Source organism: Ceratotherium simum, chromosome 21, assembly GCF_057802395.1.
Source record: "Ceratotherium simum simum isolate JZ-2026a chromosome 21, ASM5780239v1, whole genome shotgun sequence".
NCBI lineage: Eukaryota > Metazoa > Chordata > Mammalia > Perissodactyla > Rhinocerotidae > Ceratotherium > Ceratotherium simum.
In genome coordinates this window covers 14,324,268-14,343,876 of record NC_141920.1, presented here as the reverse complement: position 1 = coordinate 14,343,876, position 19,609 = coordinate 14,324,268, and the positions used below count along the sequence as shown (strand labels likewise).

General features: G+C 44.7%; 1 protein-coding gene across 26 annotated transcripts in view; it reads right to left on the bottom strand.

The window, feature by feature from the left end:
• ZMYND8 (zinc finger MYND-type containing 8) overlaps positions 1 to 19,609 on the bottom strand; it is a 129,754-nt gene that overhangs the window by 47,783 nt on the left and 62,362 nt on the right. For all 26 annotated transcript variants that reach the window (XM_087445159.1, XM_087445166.1, XM_087445170.1 and 23 more), the window contains 5 exons: positions 18,550 to 18,637; positions 15,828 to 15,883; positions 13,996 to 14,073; positions 12,836 to 12,951; positions 6,826 to 7,307 (listed from right to left, as the gene is read on the bottom strand). In XM_087445159.1, the coding sequence (XP_087301285.1) occupies positions 6,826 to 7,307; positions 12,836 to 12,951; positions 13,996 to 14,073; positions 15,828 to 15,883; positions 18,550 to 18,637 (820 nt within the window). The remainder of the gene's footprint in view (positions 1 to 6,825; positions 7,308 to 12,835; positions 12,952 to 13,995; positions 14,074 to 15,827; positions 15,884 to 18,549; positions 18,638 to 19,609) is intronic.

The window sequence follows — 19,609 nt, the reverse complement described above, 5'->3', positions numbered from 1 at the left end:
AAGCATTTTGTTTTCCCTAGAAGCGCATCCCATAAACTGTTAATAGTGGTGAACTTTGGAGAAAAACTGGAGTTCAGAATGCGGGGGTAAAAAAACCTTCTCCTTTTATTTTATACCTTGCTCTACAGCTCTAATATTGCCCGGGGTTTGATTTGGTTTTCATTTTAACCATGTACATGTAGTACTTCCACCACTAAAAAAAACAAAAAGAGACGGGCCAGCCCGGTGGCCCAGCAGTTAAGTGCATGCACTCAGCTTCGGCGGCCCAGGGTTCGCAGGTTCAGATCCCGGGCGTGCATCGATGCACCGCTTGTCAAGCCACGCTGTGGAGGCGTCCCATATAAAGTGGAGGAAGATGGGTACGGATGTTAGCTTAGGGCCAGTCTTCCTCAGCAAACAGAGGAGGATTGGCATGGATGTTAGCTCAGAGCTGATCTTCCTCACACACGCACAAAAAAACCTTTTATCCCGGCTCCATGTGTGGCCATCTAGAGGAACATGTGAAATGGTAGGCCGGCCACAAAGCCTACATCATTGGGGGTTAGAAAGTTAGCAAGGACACATATATATACATATGTATAAGATTTACATTAAGAAAATAAATCAAAGCATCCATTTAAAACATTTGCATTCATATTACTTCATAAAACCAGGCTTCTTCCCTAAGAAATGTTTCCCAATATTCAGTCATTCACATGCCCCCATCATTTCTGTCATAGTCATGTACCATCCATATACTATCAGCAATTAGAACTATATGCACTAACCCAGAAAGATGTCAAACACTGCTAAGTTGAAAGAAGCAGAAAGCTTAGTATGATCCCATTCCACCACAAAAAATTATCATCATTGTGATTATATACATTAAGAAATCTAAGGGATTCGGATTATGTGTTATTTATTCTATAATATTAAAAGGAATATTTTATATTCAAGAAAAAATGATACAAAATTAAATACTGAAGAACTTCAAAGATGAATGTTAAGCAATCAAAATTTTGTTATCAGTGCTAAAATTCAAAAGCATAGTACCTTAAACTGATGGTTCTCAATGGGGATTGAAGGGGTAACTATGTCCCCCAGGCGACACGTGGCCAAGTCTGGAGATATTTTTGGCTGTCATAATTATGTACAGGACTGTGCCATCTAGTGGGTAGAGGCCAGGGATGCTGATAAACATCCTATGATGCACAGAACAGCCTCCAACACAGCGAATTATTGGCCAAAAATGTCACCAGTGCTGAGATTGAGAAACCCTGCTTTAAATCACTCTAGACACTTTCAAAAGCAAAAAGACATTTGGAAATGCTCGTTTCAATTAAGCTTTGAAACAGATGCCAATCCTTTTATAAAGCCATAAATCTTGCCCAAAGGAAGAACTAATTGCCTTTGAAGTCACAAATAATTTAATCAGATTTTATACTCTGATGTGCAATTCACGAGTGTGGGCTAAAACACATCATTTATTATCTACATTTACAAAATCCTAGCCAGTGCTAAGTGCTATTCTGACTCCCTGAAACATGAGTCTTAGAATTAAATTAGAAAAAAAGCCCCTTCTCTCCCACGCACCCCAGCACTCGGGGTGGGGTGGGAGTGGAGGAGTTAATGATTCACGCTCAATTTCCTCTCCTTATAAAACCTTGGAAACAACCTATATGTTCAAAGGGCTGCATCTTTCTCAATTCTTAGTAGCACACACACGAGCTACACAGCAGAGAATCACTGGATGGTCTGTGACAGGAGAGAAATGCTATTTTGAAGGGTTTTTATTAACATGGAAAAGTATTCAGCACACAAGGTTAAGTTAAAAAAGAAAACCCCAGAGGGGCCAGCCCCGTGGCATAGTGGTTAAGTCTGGCACACTCTGCTTCAGTGGCCTGGGTTCACAGGTTCAGATCCCAGGCACGGACCTACACCACTTGTCAGCCATTGGCAGCATCCCATATCAAGTAGAGGCAGATGGGCACAGACGTTAGCTCAGGGCTAATCTTCCTCAGCCAAAAAAAAAAAAGAAACCCTAAACAGTCTATGGTAGACATGAACCAAGTAGGTCACAGATGAATTTGATGCACTATATATATATATATATTTTTTTTTTGAGCCAATATGTAAAAGTTGGGGTAGCTGGCACTTTTTTTTTTTTTTTTAAAGATTTTATTTATTTATTTTTCCCCCAAAGCCCCAGTACATAGTTGTCTGTCATAGCTGCACATCCTTCTAGTTGCTGTATGTGGGACGCGGCCTCAGCATGGCTGGAGGAGTGGTGCCTCGGTGCGCACCCGGAATCCGACCCCGGGCCGCCGGCAGCGGAGCGCACGCACTTAACCGCTAAGCCACGGGGCCGGCCCGGGTAGCTGGCACTTTAAAAGAATATTTGAGGGCCGGCCCCGTGGCTTAGCGGTCAAGTGCGCGCGCTCTGATGCTGGCGGCCCGGGTTCGGATCCTGGGCGCGCCCCAAGGCACCACTTCTCCGTCCAGCGCGAGGCCGAGTCCCACGTACAGCAACTAGAAGGATGTGAACCTATGACATACAACTATCTGCTGGGGCTTTGGGGGGAAGAAAATGAATAAATAAAATCTTTAAAAGAATATTTGAGACTTCTCTCGAACAACCAGAAATCTGGCAATACTGAGCCCACATTCCCACTTGGCTCGAACCAGGATGAAAAGGCCCCCAGCGCCCTTGAGAGAAAAAGCACACTTCTCTAGCTCAGCGCCACGTATCAGATGAGTAAGTATTGCTCTGGGAAGTGTTACACACACCAGCACACGCGTGTGAGTAATCGATCAGGATGAGGAGCTTACTTCTGCTTTCTCACTCCACTCCCCACCACTTCCCACCCTCACTCATTTCCATATCTGCCTGATCCCCGGAACTAGCTGAGTTTCCAACTTGATAGCATGGTGTATAAACCAACATAGAAAAAGTCCTGGAAACAGCATCTAAGGGCTGACTGGGGGAGGTGGGATCATCTGTGACTTTAGTTTTTGTAATTAACAATTATTTTACGACAACTCCGTATTGATTTCACAGTAAAAAAAAGGAGTATATAAAAGTGTCTTCCCTTCTCCTTAAACAGTAACCCATCCGGAGCTATAAGACCAGAGGACCATTAGCTCAGGGGGTGGTGAAATTCAGGCCCCAGGACTCTCACCCTAATACATATTAACAACTGAAATCAGGATTCCGAAAGCCAAAATGGGCAAAGGCATCAGTTCTGGCCAGGAGGTCTAGATAAAGGAGGAAAGAGAAAAAATCACTGAGAATATAAACCACTCTGACCATTAAGATGACAGGATTCCAGGACACCATGAGTGAGAGGCTTCCGGCTAGAAAAGTGCTTCTTAGAAAGCTAAATCTAGTTCCAAGGATTACAGACACATGATTCTGAGCTCTTCAATCCCCCCCCCAAAAAAGGAAGGTTTCTAAACTCTCATGCAAGTTTTATTTAACAACTGATTTCAATTTGTAGTTTCGTGTTGCTGGCTACAAAATTTTCATTGCGGAAACTAACATGGTTTTTCCATCCTATGACAATCTTCTCTTATACAGTCTCGTCCCAATTATACATTCCCTGATTGTGGGAAGACTATTTTATATGCATTATTATTATTTTATACATATATATTTCAATAAATAGTCTTCTTCCACTAAATGCTATCATCGCTGCTAACAGCAGAGGGCAGTAGGGTGCGGTGAAAAGAAAACAGGTCTAGACAGGATCTGGCTCTGGGGACTCAGGCACCTCCCTACACACTCCACAGGGACCTCAACTTGCCTTCTGTAAAATGGGGAGGCTGATTCAGAGTTTCTTCTAACTCTTAGTCTATAATACACGTTGGAAAACCAACCCACGAGCCAAATCTGGCACACCACCTGTTCTTGCATGGCCCGCAAGCTAAGAAGGGTATTTGCCATTTTTAAATGGTTGAAAAAAGAATTAACAGTTCATGAAATAAATTATATGAAATTCAAATTTCAGTGTCACAGCCACATACTGCCCATGGCAATATGCTTTAGTAACACAACGACAGTGTTGAATAGTTACAGAGTTGTGACAGAGACCCACAAAACCTACAGTATTTACTATCTGGCTCCTTACAGAAAAGGGGGCAATTTGTAAGACTAAAGCAATTTTTTTTTAAAGATTTTATTTATTTATTTATTTTCCCCCAAAGCCCCAGTAGATAGTTGTATGTCATAGCTGCACATCCTTCTAGTTGCTGTATGTGGGATGTGGCCTCAGCATGGCCGGAGAAGCAGTTCGTCGGTGCGCGCCCGGGATCCGAACCCGGGCCGCCAGCAGGAGAGCGCGCGCACTTAACCGCTAAACCACAGGGCTGGCCCGACTAAAACAATTTTGAATATCACCTTCTCTTCCTATACTACTCATCGGCTGTCTAACTCACGATTAGCAAAATGACCCCAGCACATCCTGGCAAGGGGATTATATTTTGGGAAAGGGATATTAAAGTTTACTGAAATGGGGGATCTACTAACTTATCACCTAAAAAGCCACTCAAAGATGAGGGATTTTTGCCAGGAATTCTGACGTCATTTCAACCTCTGTACCACCCGAGGGAAGAGAGAAGCTTAATTAACACATTATACGTGTTCTCATATTCCTATAAAACTAGTTCCTGAACTATGGTGCAAGAAAACCAACAGTGGTTCACAGACCAACATGTTTTACAAGCTATGTATTAGTTCCATGTATATTGGGAAAAAACACAACAAGCAACTTAAACACATGAGCTTATACATTTTATTTAGCTTAGGAAAAACCTAAGTTGCAGACAATATTTAAACACAGGAGCGTACACATTTTATTAGCTTAGGATGAAGCTAAGTTGCAGATTTAATATTTAAGAATGCAATAAAATAGGTGGTACTAGAATACGGCAAAAATCACGGCGGTGAAAGTTCAAGCAACAGCGATTCACGAGATTGCCACCACTTTCTCAACAGTGTGTCCTCACTGGGAACTAACAGGCTGGGGAGTCTGTGTGATTACGCACCATGTTTTGTTAACTCAGCTTACACGGAACCATGTCATGGAATAAAAAGTAAGCTCTTAAGGACTCTGGTCAGAAACTAGGGGGCAAAAGGGAACTTTTTTTCCGAAACAATGTCAACACAAGTTACAAGTTACGTCATCCCAGAAGAAAGCTCTAGAACTCAACTGTGAGTCCCCAGGACCACGTAGCTCCGGTCAGAGCTGGAGAGGGAGACTGCAGCCTTTACTGTGAAGAACGAGAGCCACTGGCAGGTAACTCTCCCTACTCCACTGACAGCCATTTTCGGAGCAGCCACAACCAGTACCTGAAAATAACCAACCAACCAGAAACAAGAACCAGCACAACCAAAATGGCTGGAATTCTTTGTGAGTTCACAACTGACTAAGTTCCCATCATTTTGTCTTCCGGGGGCACTGATGGTCTCTTAAAGAACTGACGCCTGCTCCTTAAAGAGTTCTTACGTGAAGGAAGGAAGGGAGAGAGGAGGGGAGGGACAGAGGGAGTTGGAAAGGCTCTCCAAGGTTAACGCTTTGGCCAGAAGTCTAAAACTGGTGGCGGGTCCAACCTGCAGATATGCTTTATTCATTCTGGAAAATAGAACATTTTGAGCAGACATTTAATAACTGGAGATTTTACATAAAAATGCAGATTTCCCATTTTTCTGGAAGAATGTTAAGATCCGAAAACCACAAGTCCACATTCCCGCATGGCAAACATGGGCTGAAGCCCTTGAGGTGGGGCAGGTGCCCCGTGGTTTACCAGTCCCCGCCCCATCGACATCTCTCCAGCCCAGAGCCTAAGGGTTCGCTGCCTTGATCGTCGCATTTAGTGTGGAGCCTTCTCTGTGCCCACATCTCTCAAAGGCAGAAGAACAAAGAACAAACAGTGAAGGCCATGTTTCAAGAAAAATAAGAGTAAACCCATTTCCTTGTAGGAGTCAAGTTCTTAAATATTTAACATGCAACCACATCTTTGGGTAGAAAGAATTCAAGTCACCATCACTTTTCTTACACTCGGCCAACATCCCTCGTTTGCATCAGCTCTCTGATCCATGTAGGCTTTTGATTAGCAACCACCATAAGAAATAATAAAGTAGCTGACATTTCTGTAGCTCTATTTCAGGCACTGCTCCATTGTGCGTCGATCCATTTAATCCTTACAAGAACCTATGAGGCAGGTCCTATCATCATGTCATGTTACAGAAGGAAACTGAGGCATTGAGAGGTTAAGGATCTTGCCTAAAGCCACAAAGCAGGAGTGGCAGAGCTGGGATCTGAGACCAACATCCTCATTCTCAACCGCTCTCCTATAGCCAGTCTCAAAAATGCAACACAGCTGTTAAATGGGGTGACCTTTAAGGAGTGGGACTGCCCTGGGGAGAGACTATTACTGTTTACCTTACGAGTTTCTCTAATATTTGAGTATTAAGAAACATGATTACATGGTTTTGATGGAAAAATGTTTCAATTAAAATTAAATTCTTGAGGGAAAAAGTATTACAGGAAGTTGTTGGGATTAAGAGGATTTGAACTGAGCTCTGAAGGATTTCTGGCCATCTCTGCCCACTTCTAGGCAGGACCTCCAGCTGGCCTTTGCGGACCACTTTTCTCATTTTTTGGTCCCTAACACCAAGAATTCCATTGGGTTACTCTTCTAAAATTTAAAATTTGCTCCACTGGAACAGAACCCCATGCAGCTCCCTTTAATTCTGTGACAGTCACCAGCTAGGACCCGACAGGTGTGGCACTGGTAGAAACCCCCGTGTCCCTGGGGCCACCTCCACCCTCTCCGGCCAGGGCTGACCTGTGCTCTTGTCCAGGAAGTCCATGGACTCCTCGCTCGCGCTGAAGTGGCTCGACGTGGCCTTCTTCTCGGCATCCTGCTCCACATCGGAGCCCGTGTGCACGGAGGAGTTTGTACTCATGGGGGAGCGAGGCATATCCGACAAGGAGATCCTGCGGCCCGTGCCCCCGCTCAGCATGGGCTTGCTCATCAGGATCTTGGGGGACGCCGTCATGTCAAAGTTGAGTTTGACCTTCTCCTGCTTGTCTATCTTGGCGGCGCCGGCGCTGGGGTTGGTGGGGTCGAGCAGCATTTGATACTGGCTGTTGGGCGTGTAGGGTGTCCTGAATGGAGAGTAATTAAAAACCCCAAACTTCCTTCGGATGTTCTCCACATAAACCTCCATCTCCTGCATTGCACTGTTGAAGATGCTTTTAGTCTTTTTCACAGAAAAAGGAATTTCTTTAGACATGAGGTAGCAATTATTTATTGGAACCCAGGCCCTAGGAGTGCAAAAAGAGAGAGTTTAAGTCAACTTTGGTCCTTTCCAAGATCCTTTTTTTTAAGTTTTTAAAAAATTTATTTTATTGTGGTAAGAACAACTTAATACATGTTTAAGTGTGCAATTCATTATTGTGGACTCTATAGATACAAGATTGTACAGCAGATCTCTAGAGCTTATTCATTTTGTTTATGAAACTTTATGCCCGTTGATTAGTAACTCCCCATTTCCCCTCCCACCAGCCCCTGGCAAACCCACCATTCCACTCTTGGATTCTATGAATTTGACTATTTTAGATGCCGCCTCATATAAGTGGAATCATGCTATATTCGTCTTTCTGTGACTGGCTTGTTTCACTTAGTATAATGTCCTTAAGGTTCATCCACGTCGTCAAATACTTTTTAAGACTGAATAGTATTCCACTGTAAGTAAGTACGACATTTTCTTTATCCATTCAACTTTATCCAGAATTGTTTTTTCCTTAATGCAAACCAAATTAGCCTAATATGTTTCTTAAATTCTTAAATAACATATTTCATTTTTTTAAAATGACTTGGTTTGAATGGTTGTTAAATGATTAACCATTAATGCTTAACAGACATGTTCTGTCATAAGGACAGAACGTGAACAACAAACTTAGCTAAAACATTAAAAGGCTCAATAGACTTAGTCATTTTAATCCATTAAAAAAATAATAAATCCCCTTTGGCTTTGGGTTGGTAGAGAGTAATAAAAAATAGTCAGTGCACCCCAGACTACACCTCCAAAAAGAGAATTATTCGCTCGAATCTCACTCTTCTGCACTCAAGACATGAAGAGCTTTTCTCTTTTCAAATTGGGATCCTATATGGGACTAGAAAGAAATGTTGGAAAACCATAACCTTAACAGGAAGTGCATGGTTTTGAAAGTGAGATAATTCACATGGAAAATAACCGAGAAAACAGCCCTTTGGCCGTGGGGTTTGCACCCTCCACCTCCCACTCCAGGCTGGTTCCGTCTTCCCGCCTTCTGTACCCCACATCCCTGTGTGCTTGCCAGAAACCCATGAGAGCACAAACACTGGTGGCTGCTTTGTTGGAATGAGCAACCCGAGCGACCGCATGCAGGAGACGGGAACACAAACATGCTCTGCGTGAAGACAGAGCCGATGCAGGAACATCCAGGACGTAGCCTTGTCACATCTGATCCCCCAGCCTCAACCCAGTTTGCAGCCCTGGTGGGAATGAGCTTTTCCAAGGCGGCCTTTTGGATTTCACAGACCATAAACTCAATCCCAGTATAAAGTAACAGGAAGCAAAGTGGACTGAGGGGAAGTAGAGACCTCACGGCCAGTCTGCCCCTGGCACCATCTACGCGGGTGCTAGCCAAGGTGCCATGGAGGAATCTGGACCCAACGCTGCCAAGTCTTCCAACATTTTAAAGAGCAGCAGGAAATATGGCCTTCTTATATTACATTTACATTTTAACAGTTGGCATCTCATTCCTGTTTTTAAGAGAAAACAACCCAGGAGCAATCAAGCACGGCCCCGGGGCAGAATTCAGTGCACCGGCTCGCTGTATGCAGCTCTTGGTGATACTAGATGCGAACACAAACTAAAACCGAACACCCCCAAAAATATCTAGCTGCTCTCTCAGTGCTGGAAATTACCAGCTTCTCCCCCATTCCCACTCACTGCTGTCATTCTGCAGAGATCTAAAGACTCACATCTGCAGTCAGATGGAACAGGGCTGAACAGGAGCCAAGCGCCCTCAGGGTGAGAGGCGGCCGGGCCTCTGCGTGTTACAACTGGGTGCACAGGAGCCCGGACTAGACAGAGAGGCTCTGAGGAGCTATCAGGATCCCCAGGCTCCCCAACAAGTGACTCCCCCTCCCTGAGCCAGCCTCAGCTCTGCCACCAGCGAAGTGGAGGATGAGCCCCAACCAGGAGGGCTGCCGAGGGGGTCAAGTGAAATGCACCCAAGCCAGTCCTGGCACCACCAGGAGCTGATCAGCCAACCAGTCAACACTGAGAGCACCTTCATCTCCAGGCTTCTGTCTGCTATCGGGGCCTTAACTGCTTCCTCTCAGGTCCTCAAGTGTCTTCAGTGAAGTTGCTTGTCACGTGATTTCAGGAAAGTGTTTCTTTTCCTTAAAGCAGGCCCAGGAAATACTTCAAGGGGAATTAGATATGCTCTGGGGGGGCAGTGTCAGAAGAGGCCACAGAGTCACACAGCTGAGCTACTGCCTAGCGCAGGGCCTCAGTTTTCTTTTTTTGTGTGTGTATGAGGAGGACTAGCCCTGAGCTAACATCCGATGCCAATCCTCCCCCTTTTTCTTGAGGAAGACTGGCCCTGGGCTAACATCTGTGCCCATCTTCCTCCACTTTATATGGGACGCCGCCACAGCATGGCTTGACAAACAGCGCAGTGGTGCACGCCCGGGATCCGAACCTGCGAACCCCGGGCCGCCGCAGCGGAGCGAGCACACTTAACCGCTTGTGCCACCGGGCCGGCCCCTGGGCCTCAGTACAATGGGGAGAAAAGCAGCTTCTACAAAAAGCACTTAAAACACTGCCTGATGTACGGCAGATACTCACTTAAGGCTATTTCTTTCTTAGCTCTGCAGGCATTTAGTAAAATATTTTCTACATTTTTACTTACGTGTGTGTATGAAATAAAACGGAACGAAAGCAAAATCTTCTAAAGGACAAAAGCACGCAATGAGACTCTTCAGAACATGCCTTGATTTGTGCAAGGGCCTCCCTGGGCTCACTCCAGTATTTATTAACTTGACAATGAACGTGTGATGGTCTGTGATATTTCTTACTCTGCTGCCCTGACCTATCTCGCTTACACACGTCCAGGTTTAAGTTCTGGCTCTATAACCCCGAAGGAGCTCCCCGAGAAAGGGACAGCGTGTCACACCTCCTGCAGCCTCCCTGTAGTCTCTGCATCCTGGGTCTGACCCAGAGCAGGCTGTCAACAAACCTGCCCCATTCTGCTTTAACAACATCTCCCAGGGACTGGCACCGTGGCCTAGTGGTTAAGTTTGGCGTGCTCTGCTTCGGCGGTGGGTTCGGTTCTCGGGCGCAAACCTACACCACTCGTTAGCCATGCTGTGGCAGCAGCTCACATACAAAATAGAGGAAGATGGGCACAGATGTTAGCTCAAGGTGAATCTTCCTCAGGAAAAAAAAGAAAAAAGAACATCTCTGAGTAAGGAGAGACGTTTCTCCTTCTAGGAGTAGCTTCTCCCACAGCTGCCAGTGACCCCTGCCCCGGGCCGACTAAAACATTCCTACAACTCCAAGGTACTGTCCCTTGGCCACTGTGGGATGTCCTTCACAATTCCCCCCATGAGCATCCCTCACCCAAATGAGCCCAAGAGCTCAGCACATTCCCTCTGAGCGGACAGAAGACACAAATGGGGGCTGAGAAAATCTCGTGGGCATCAGACTTGTGCTGCTGTCTTTTTCACAAAGGCAGGGGGCCCGCCTTCTACAACAGCTCCCATCCACAACCAACCTACACCTGCAAGTTTCGGGGAAACAGCCTCTGGAAACAGGGCTAGCAAAGCGCATGCCCCCTAAGCCACCTTCAGTGGCTGTCAGCGAGGTAGGAGTGGGAGATCCGCGCAGAGTGGGCATAGCGGAGAGAGCAGAATCAAAGACTCGGAGGGTCGGGGAATAGTCGGTGAGGGGGACAGGCACTGCCTTTCCTCTACCCACCTTCATCCTAGGTGTGCCCACACTGTGTTACACTATAGAATAAGAGTAATCCCGGATCATCGAGATGGTTAACACTGCCGTGCTCTAATGAAGAGGCAGGAAGATGAACAACCTGCCAACAATTCCTCCTGCTCTTCAAACAAAAGCCCGACTCCTGACCACAGCTCCTGTGATCCCGGCCCCATCTCTCACCACCCTCTCCTCCCTCATCCTGTTCAAACCACACTGCCTCGGCCCTCCCCTCCCCACCTCTCTGCCCTCTCTGCTCCCTCTACCCACATCTTCACTCAGCCCCACCATCACCTCCTGACCTGAGATCAGCTTGCCTGTTTGTTTACTCGTGTTTTATCTGTCTTCCCCACTAGGATGGTCAGCCATACGACAGGCAGGGGACAGGGTCTGCCTGCTCACTCCTGTATCCCCAGCATCCAGCACACGGCCTGGCACACACCAAATACATATTTCTTTGAATGAATGAATAAATGACTTTAGACAGAATTCCAACAAAAGTGGTCAAAATCAAAAAAAGTGCAATTCTTCCTATCAAACCCAGGACCATCTCAGCTAATTTCCATTATGTCTCCTGAAAATGGACTGCTGGGATTCCCAGCAAATGATTTTGCAGATTACTTTGGAATTCACTCTTTTCTTCGATTTGCAAGATGACAAGCAAAATTTAACAGAGAGAGCAAGATTTCAGATTCCGGTGTTTAGAATTATAAACTGCATTTTCTGTATATTCTGTGGGTGTGTATAAATTTTAGAGTATGTCTTTTTGTGTGTGTGTGTGAGGACGATCAGCCCTGAGCTAACATCCATGCTAATCCTCCTCTTTTTGCTGAGGAAGACCAGCCCTGAGCTAACATCTATTGACAATCCTCCTTTTTTTTTTCCCCTTTTTCTCCCCAAAGCCCAGTGGATAGCTGTAAGTCATAGCTGCACATCCTTCTAGTTGCTGTATGTGGGACGCTGCCTCAGCATGGCCGGAGAAGCGGTGCATCAGTACGCGCCCAGGATCCGAACCCGGGCTGCCAGTAGTGAAGCACGTGCACTTAACCACAAAGCCACGGGGCCGGCCCCTAGAGTATGTCTTTTAAATCTTCTCCGCTACACACTCACACATTTTCTCAAACCACTTGCTTGGTAGGGCTTCGAAAGGGTTTTGCCTCATTTAATCATAACACAACGTGCTAAAAGAGAACTAAGATATTAACGGCTGCTCATCTCCGTCTACCTGTTGTTCTCAGGCATGCAGGGGGCTACACTCTAAAGGGACTGCATTAGCGGGAATAATTCACTTCACTGTAAGCAAGGAAAAGGGGAGGGCGGAAAGGCTGGGAGGGAGGGCTCGCACCTGTCAAAACAGCAACCCCTTACAATTTCCCATTTTACCTTCAGAGAAAAGGGAACAGGAGGGAACCCAGCACAACTACAGGAGATTCATTTACCAGCAATCTGGGAAAATACTCCTGATCTCTGAAAGCATTATTTTGAAAAGCAATTTGCGGTTTAATTTACCCCAGAATATCCAAAAAAGAACAGCAGCACTTAAAATAGCCCTGGAACCTATTCCAATGCTGGTTTCATCAACAAAACCGCAAAAGCAAGATTCTTTTCTAACATACCTGAAAAAACTGAAGCTCACGCATTATCAGGCTTAACACAGCACAGGAACATATCTTTAAATTACAAGATCGCTGGTTGGTATCATGACAATAAACAAAATAATAGCCATGCCCTCCTCCCCTAGGTCTCATACTCAATGACGGTACCAAAGGTTCAGTTAAAGCCACACGTTTGAAGCCTGATTTTAACTCCCACCTGTCGTGTTGTCCGAAGAAACGGGCATCCACCTGCCCATCTTTATCCCTCAGAGCTTTTGCAGGCCAGAATGGAAAGCCCTTCAGTTTTGCCCAGACCAAAGGATGTGGATTGCTCTAGGAAAAGAAAAACAAAATCCAGAGTTTGTATGTATTTGACAGCCAGATACACACAGAAAGCTTGGTGTGTGGGGATAATGCGAGGTATAGGTGCTACAGGCCACAAATGGAAAGAGAATAGTTTCAAGCAGGGTCTCCCCAAGTGGTGTTCCCAAGAAGTGTGGCCAGTAAGCCCGGGCAAGGCTGGGAATGGGGTTACATGGTGAGCTCGAGAAGACCTGAGTGCTGACAAAACCAGGCGTGGAACCTGGCTGTGCTGCTATTACCTGGGTGGCCTCGAGCAAAAGAGTCCACCTTTGTGTATGACACGGAGACAGTAATACCTACACCCTGTTAAATTGGAGGATTAAATGCACGTTGTAGCTAGCATATAACGAGGGGCAGTATTCACCACCTTTATTCTTTATCTTAACTATTCAAGTGTTAAACTCCAAAGGCAGGAAGAGACATCAACTATATTTTGATTCTCAAATTTACTTGCCCAATCTTGCCCCCCAATACATTCCACTCCCCCCTCCATCCTCCCACACACACACTAGCCCACCCCCACAACACATGCTCTCTGCAGAACACCAGTTTGGAAACTGCAGATCTGTGGGGGAAACTAAGGTGACAGTCTTCCCCCCACCCCCATCCCCAAGAACCATGGTTTAGAGAGACCATGGAGTTAATCCAGGGAGGTATTTCCTAACCTCCTAAAACACGATTTGTAAACGACACACACATTTAACACGCATCTCATTATCTGCTTTACCCTGGTGTGTCCCCCTCCTCTCTGATGTGCCCCCCTACTCTGCATCCCGGATTCTGCCCGGGCTAAGAAACCCAGTAAGTCATGATGCACCTCTGGCACACGAACTTTCAGCCGAAGAGGTTTATCCCACCTGCATTGCATTCACTCTGCCATAACTTTATCAGAAAAAAATTATTTAAGAACTTCGTCCAAAGTTCCGTCAAATAAGCCACCTGGAGAAAGCTGTCTCGGGTAGACAGCCAAGGCAGAGTTCAGAAAATGAAGGAAGGAAAGGAAATCCAACTTACACAAGGCTCACAAAACCAGTTATCTCGTTTTTGGCAAGCAGCTAGATAACACTCTGGACATACTTCGATTTCATTCATCTGTAAAGCAAAAATACGTTAGAATGCGCCATCGCAGGGACCCTACACCTGCAGGCCCTCAGGAAATGCACAACAATATTGGCAGGTAGGATTAGCTAAACTAAGCCCCACAGTGGGGAACACCTTGGAGATAAATCCAACCATTTCTCACCAACCCCAAAGCCTCCACCTAGCCCAAGCCGCCATCACATCTTGCTGGACCATATCACCCAGCTCCCACTATGGTGTATACCCCACACAGATACAGCAGCCAGATCTTCCACAAACACAGATCTCATCTTGCCCCTCCCCTTAGACCAGCGGTTCTCCACCAGGGCAGTGGAACCTCTCCGGGAACACTGGGCAATGTCTGGAGATATTTTTTGGTTATCACCACTCGGAGGGGGAACAGTGGCAACTGGAATCTGTCTATGATGTACGAGGACAGTCTCTACAGCACAGAATTCTCTGCCTCCAAACGTCAGGAGTGCTGAAGCTGAGAAACAACAATGACGTCTGAACACCCGACCAGTTCCTTCAAGGCCCGTGTGGTCTGGCCTCAGCCCACCTGTCTGAGCTCCCCGATCCCTTCCAGCCACCCTGGCCTCTGCTTGCCATGCTCAACTCTGTGCATCTCTAATCACACCGTCCAGAGCAGTTAATCCCCTACCACGTCGCCCTGGTTTGTTTCCACTGACAACAATTTGAAATTCTGCAAGTTACCTGCTGTCCTTCTCCCTCTTGAGAAAGTACCTTCCCCAGAGTACCATCATGACTCAGAACCAAGGGCCCCAGAAACTCCTTCTGGAATCTCAATTCAGACTCCAGCATTTACTACTTTTGTAACTTGAGGAAAAGTTGCTTATCTTGTCTGAGCCTCCGTTTTCTCATCTACAGAACGGGGATGAGAGAAGTACCTACCTCTTAAGACCATTATCAAAATTATTCAGATAAATGTAAAGCCCTTCAAGTAACACAAAATCAATAAACTAATTAGCATTTATCAGAGATTTAGACTGTGTTGGTACCACTGTAAGTTCTACAGGTATTAACTCATTTCCTCCTCACAACCCCCTCTGAGGTAGGACTGTTGTTATCCCCATTTTACAGAAGAAGAAAGTGAGGCCCCAAGAAGTCAAGTAACCTGACCAAGGTCTCATTGCGGCAAAGTGGCAGGGCCAGGATTTGAACCCAGGGAGTCGGGCTCCAAAGTCTTCACCGCCAAGGGCTCCACCACTGCCCTATTAGTTGCTGTTATCTTCCCAACATCATCAGACTTGTTTTTCTCTTTAACTCCTGCGTCATGCAAGGTACCAGATACACAGCAAGTGCTCCATAATTATTTATAATTAATTATTTACAATGACTAATTGTGTAATTTATAATTCTAATTAATTAATTATAACTGACTGACTTAACAAGTCAATGAAGAAATGAGTGAATGCACAAATGAATGAATGGTGGCATATATTTCCTCCTTCTGCTCACACTACTTCTGGGTTGTTCCAAAGGTACTGGATAAAACAAGGTGGGAACATCAGGTCCAGGACAGCCCGGCCTTGTGGCCACAAAGCAGCAGGGTGTTGCCAACAGGTAGATTCAGAAATACCCTCTTTGCTACTTCCCCTTTCCTTGAAGAGAGGGGAGGCCGTCTGTGCCTCCACAATCCCAACATCACCACCGCTACCCACTGGGAGACTCTGCAAATGGAAACTTCAGCCACCCCAACCTCTCACTCCGGACGCATTTAAAACAGGACTGTGGGAAACACATACCTCGTGCTCACAGATTTTGATGACTACTTTTGCTATTTGTGTCAATTTGTGATTTCCTAAGGGAATAAGAAAATAGGATTAATTCAAATGGAAACACTGTAACACCCAGCCTTATGATTAAACTTCCACTAACAACCTTTTTACTTGCTTTCCGCCAGGACCAAGCTTTTAAAGGCTAAAAACCAAAGGGTTCTGGCTTCTAATATCAGTTCAAATTATGTGACTTCTCCCCTGAACATTGACCAATCTTTGGTGTCACAATGTCATCTTCTCTGAAACTGAGAGACTTGTGTGGGATCACCCACAGTTCATGGTTTAACATCTGAAAGATGCTTTTACACTCTAAAGGCTCAAATTAGCAGAAATGAGCCTTATTCTACCCACTGTCCCAAACTCCTACCCAAGAAGGGTACAGAGGAAAGAAGATATTTCATTGAGTAGCTCTGGTGTGCCTGGTGCTTTGAACTACATTTTCTGGTTAACTCCTCCAGAAGCCGTATTAGGAAGCAGCTATGAACCTTCCCATTTCATTGATGAGTAAGCCAAGGCTCGGAAGAGTCACCGCTTATATGAGACCACTTAGCTAATGAGTTGAAGATCTGACCCCAGATCTAACTCTAAATCCCTCACCTTTGCACTAAACCAGAGGACAAGATAGTCAAAAAGCCATGTTTTCTTCAAACATTATGGTATTTTCAGAAATTGTGAATTTGTTGGCAAAAATATTTCACATACACACACAAATACCTACATTTCTGGCTTGCCTTAAAAACTCAGAAGATCTGATAACTCTGTATCCAACAAACCACTGCAGTGTCCAGTGGCAAGCCCTCCAGAGCAGGCAGGAGCTCCCCATTCTGTGCAATCTCCAGCTCTCCCCGTGGCCAGTCGATATCCTGGCCTGTGCCAATGTTTTTCTTCCAGCTGACCTCATTCACCTGTTCATATGATCTGACGGGCCTTTCTACATTTTTGAGTTTATAACCTTTACACGAATTCTCAATGCCTAGTGACTCTCTCCTCTCCCTGAACCCCGAGCCCTGCTACTGAGTTAATAATGCAAAACATGGGCTTTAAGCAAACATCTATCCATTCAGACTTGTTTCCTTAAACATTAGCTAAAAGTCTATGCTAGCCCCAAGGGTATGCAGGGAACGAGACATGGTGGCTGCCCTTAAAGAGCTTACATCCTGGTGAGCAACTCAAATAAAAACAGTAGCATCTGGGAAGTGTGATAAATGCTGCCATGGGGAAGGACAGGTACTGTGAGAGCCCCAAACAAGAGCACATAATATGGTCTGGGTCACAAGGGAAGGCTCCTGAGAGGACAGAGAGGCTGGGAGAGGATAAGGAAAAGTCATGAAGGCAAAGAAGGAAAGAGTGTCCAGCAGGAGACAACAGGACCTAGGGACAAGAGGGACAGGATGGGGCAGGACACTGAAAGATCCACCTGGCCAGAAGGTAGACAGAGCGGAGTGTGAGAGAAGGTAGGGCAATGGGCAAGGTGCCATGAGAGATTTTAATGGAAATCCTCCTCCATTCTGTCCAGAAGGCTCAATCCTCTAAACCCATGAAAACACAACCAACAAAACTTTATCCAGAATATAAAGAAATCCTACAACTCAATAATAAAAACACAAATAACCCAATTTTTTAAATGAACAAAATATCTGAATAGGTATTTTACCAAAAAAGATACACAAATGACTCAGAAGCATGTGAAAAGATACTCAATACCATTAGTCACTACAGAAAGGCAAATTAAAACCACCATGACACAATATTGCATACTTTCAAGAATGGCTAAAATTAAAAAGACAGACAATACCAAGTACTGGCCAGGATATGGAACAACTAAGACTCATACACACTGCTGGAAAAAGTGTAAAACGATACAGCCACTTTGCAAAACAGTTGGGCAAAATTTCTTATCAAGTTAAATATAAACCTACTCAATGATCCAGTAATACCATTCCTAGGTATTTACCCAAGAGAAACGAAAACATGTCCACACAAAGACTTGTACAAGAATGTTCACAGTGGCTTTCTTCTTAACAGCCAAAAGCTGAATATAACCCAAATGTCCATCAGCATCAACAAGGTAAATGGATAAATACACTGTATGCTGATACAATGAAAAACCACTCAACAATAAAAAGAAACGAACCACTGACACACGCAACATGGATGAATCCCAAAAATACTACGCTGTGGGAAAGTAGCCAGACACAAGAGTGTAATCTCTGACTCCATTTATATGAAATTCTAGACTATGTGAAACTCAACTACAGTGAAACAAAACAGAACAGTAGCTCCTTTGGAGGGGGGTGGATTTACTGGAAAGGGGCAACCAGGAATATAATAGGGTGATGGAAATGTTCTAGATCTTATTTGGGTTTGTGGTTATACATATGTCAAATTCATGGAATGTACATGTAAAATCTGTGCACCTTATTGTATGTAATTATTCCTCCACTGAAATAAAGTTTTTAAAAAGGACAGGCAGCAGCACCATATAACTGCGAGCCACTCTGCATGTCAGTTCATACCTTAAAATGCACCTAGTCACTGCCCCTATTCGCACAGATAGCCATCTATACACAACTGTTCTCAGCTATTGGCCCTGATACATGAAAACAGAGCCTGATTTTTTATGAAGGGCGGGAGAATGGGCAATGCACACACCATACTCTCTTCTTCAGGAGTCATCGAAGCCACTCACCCCCATTATAAATGATGCAGTTGTGCAAAATCCACTTTGCATCAGCCAGAAAGGCTTCTGTGCAGCCATACATTTTCTTTTTAGCGTTCTGCGGAGAAAAGGCAGAGCATAATCACCCATGAGTCTAGACAAGCCACAGCCAATAACACCTGCGTCCCCCACATAATCTTCTTAGCAGTCATTTGCCAAATTCATTAATGCTTTTATTCATTTCCCAAGATGCTATTATATTTGAGATCTATAACTATAAAAATGCATTCGTTGAATTCATCACACTAACCTGAATTTTCTCATCTTATAGCAGCTATCATTTCTCAAGCAGCTTATTCCAATGAACCAGAATATTATATGAATTAAGTATTTACTATTATTTTTAACAGTCACACATAAGCCTCATGGTTGAGAACTCAACGAAACAGTTATCATCGTCCCCACTTTACAGACAGAGAAACTGAGGTATGGGAATTTTAAGGAACTTATCTTAAGTTGCAAACCTATTCATTTATGAAGCTAGGGTTCCAATCCTGTCTTTTTCGCATGCCTTCTTTTTTTTAAAAAAAAAGTCTCTTTTTATTTTATTTATTTTTTTATTTTTTATTTTTTTGGCGAGGAAGATTGGCCCTGAGCGAAGAGCTGTGCCAATCTTCTTCTATTTTGTATGTGGGGTGCCGCCACAGCATGGCTTAATGAGCAGTGTGTAGGTCTGTAGGCCCAAATGCCTTCTTTTTTTGAATACCCTGAGGGTCTGCACAACTTTCCAAAGCAGATTAGACTTATTGTTTAGGGGTCATCCGTGCAGACAACATGAAATAATGTTTTCTCCTCATCCATGCTTTTCTTTACCAATATTTTGGTGCCAATGACTGGAAAATCAGCACCAGGGTGACACGCACAATCTGAAGTGTTACAAGTGTGAAATTTTAGCATGAACTTTTAAAACACTTTCAGGTATTAAAGAAATATCCTTATCAGTAGACTAAGACAAGTTCTACGAAGCCACATCTTTATTACTAATCTGGAGGTTTCCCAGGCACTTAATTTTCTCCTCTTCCTTCCTGCT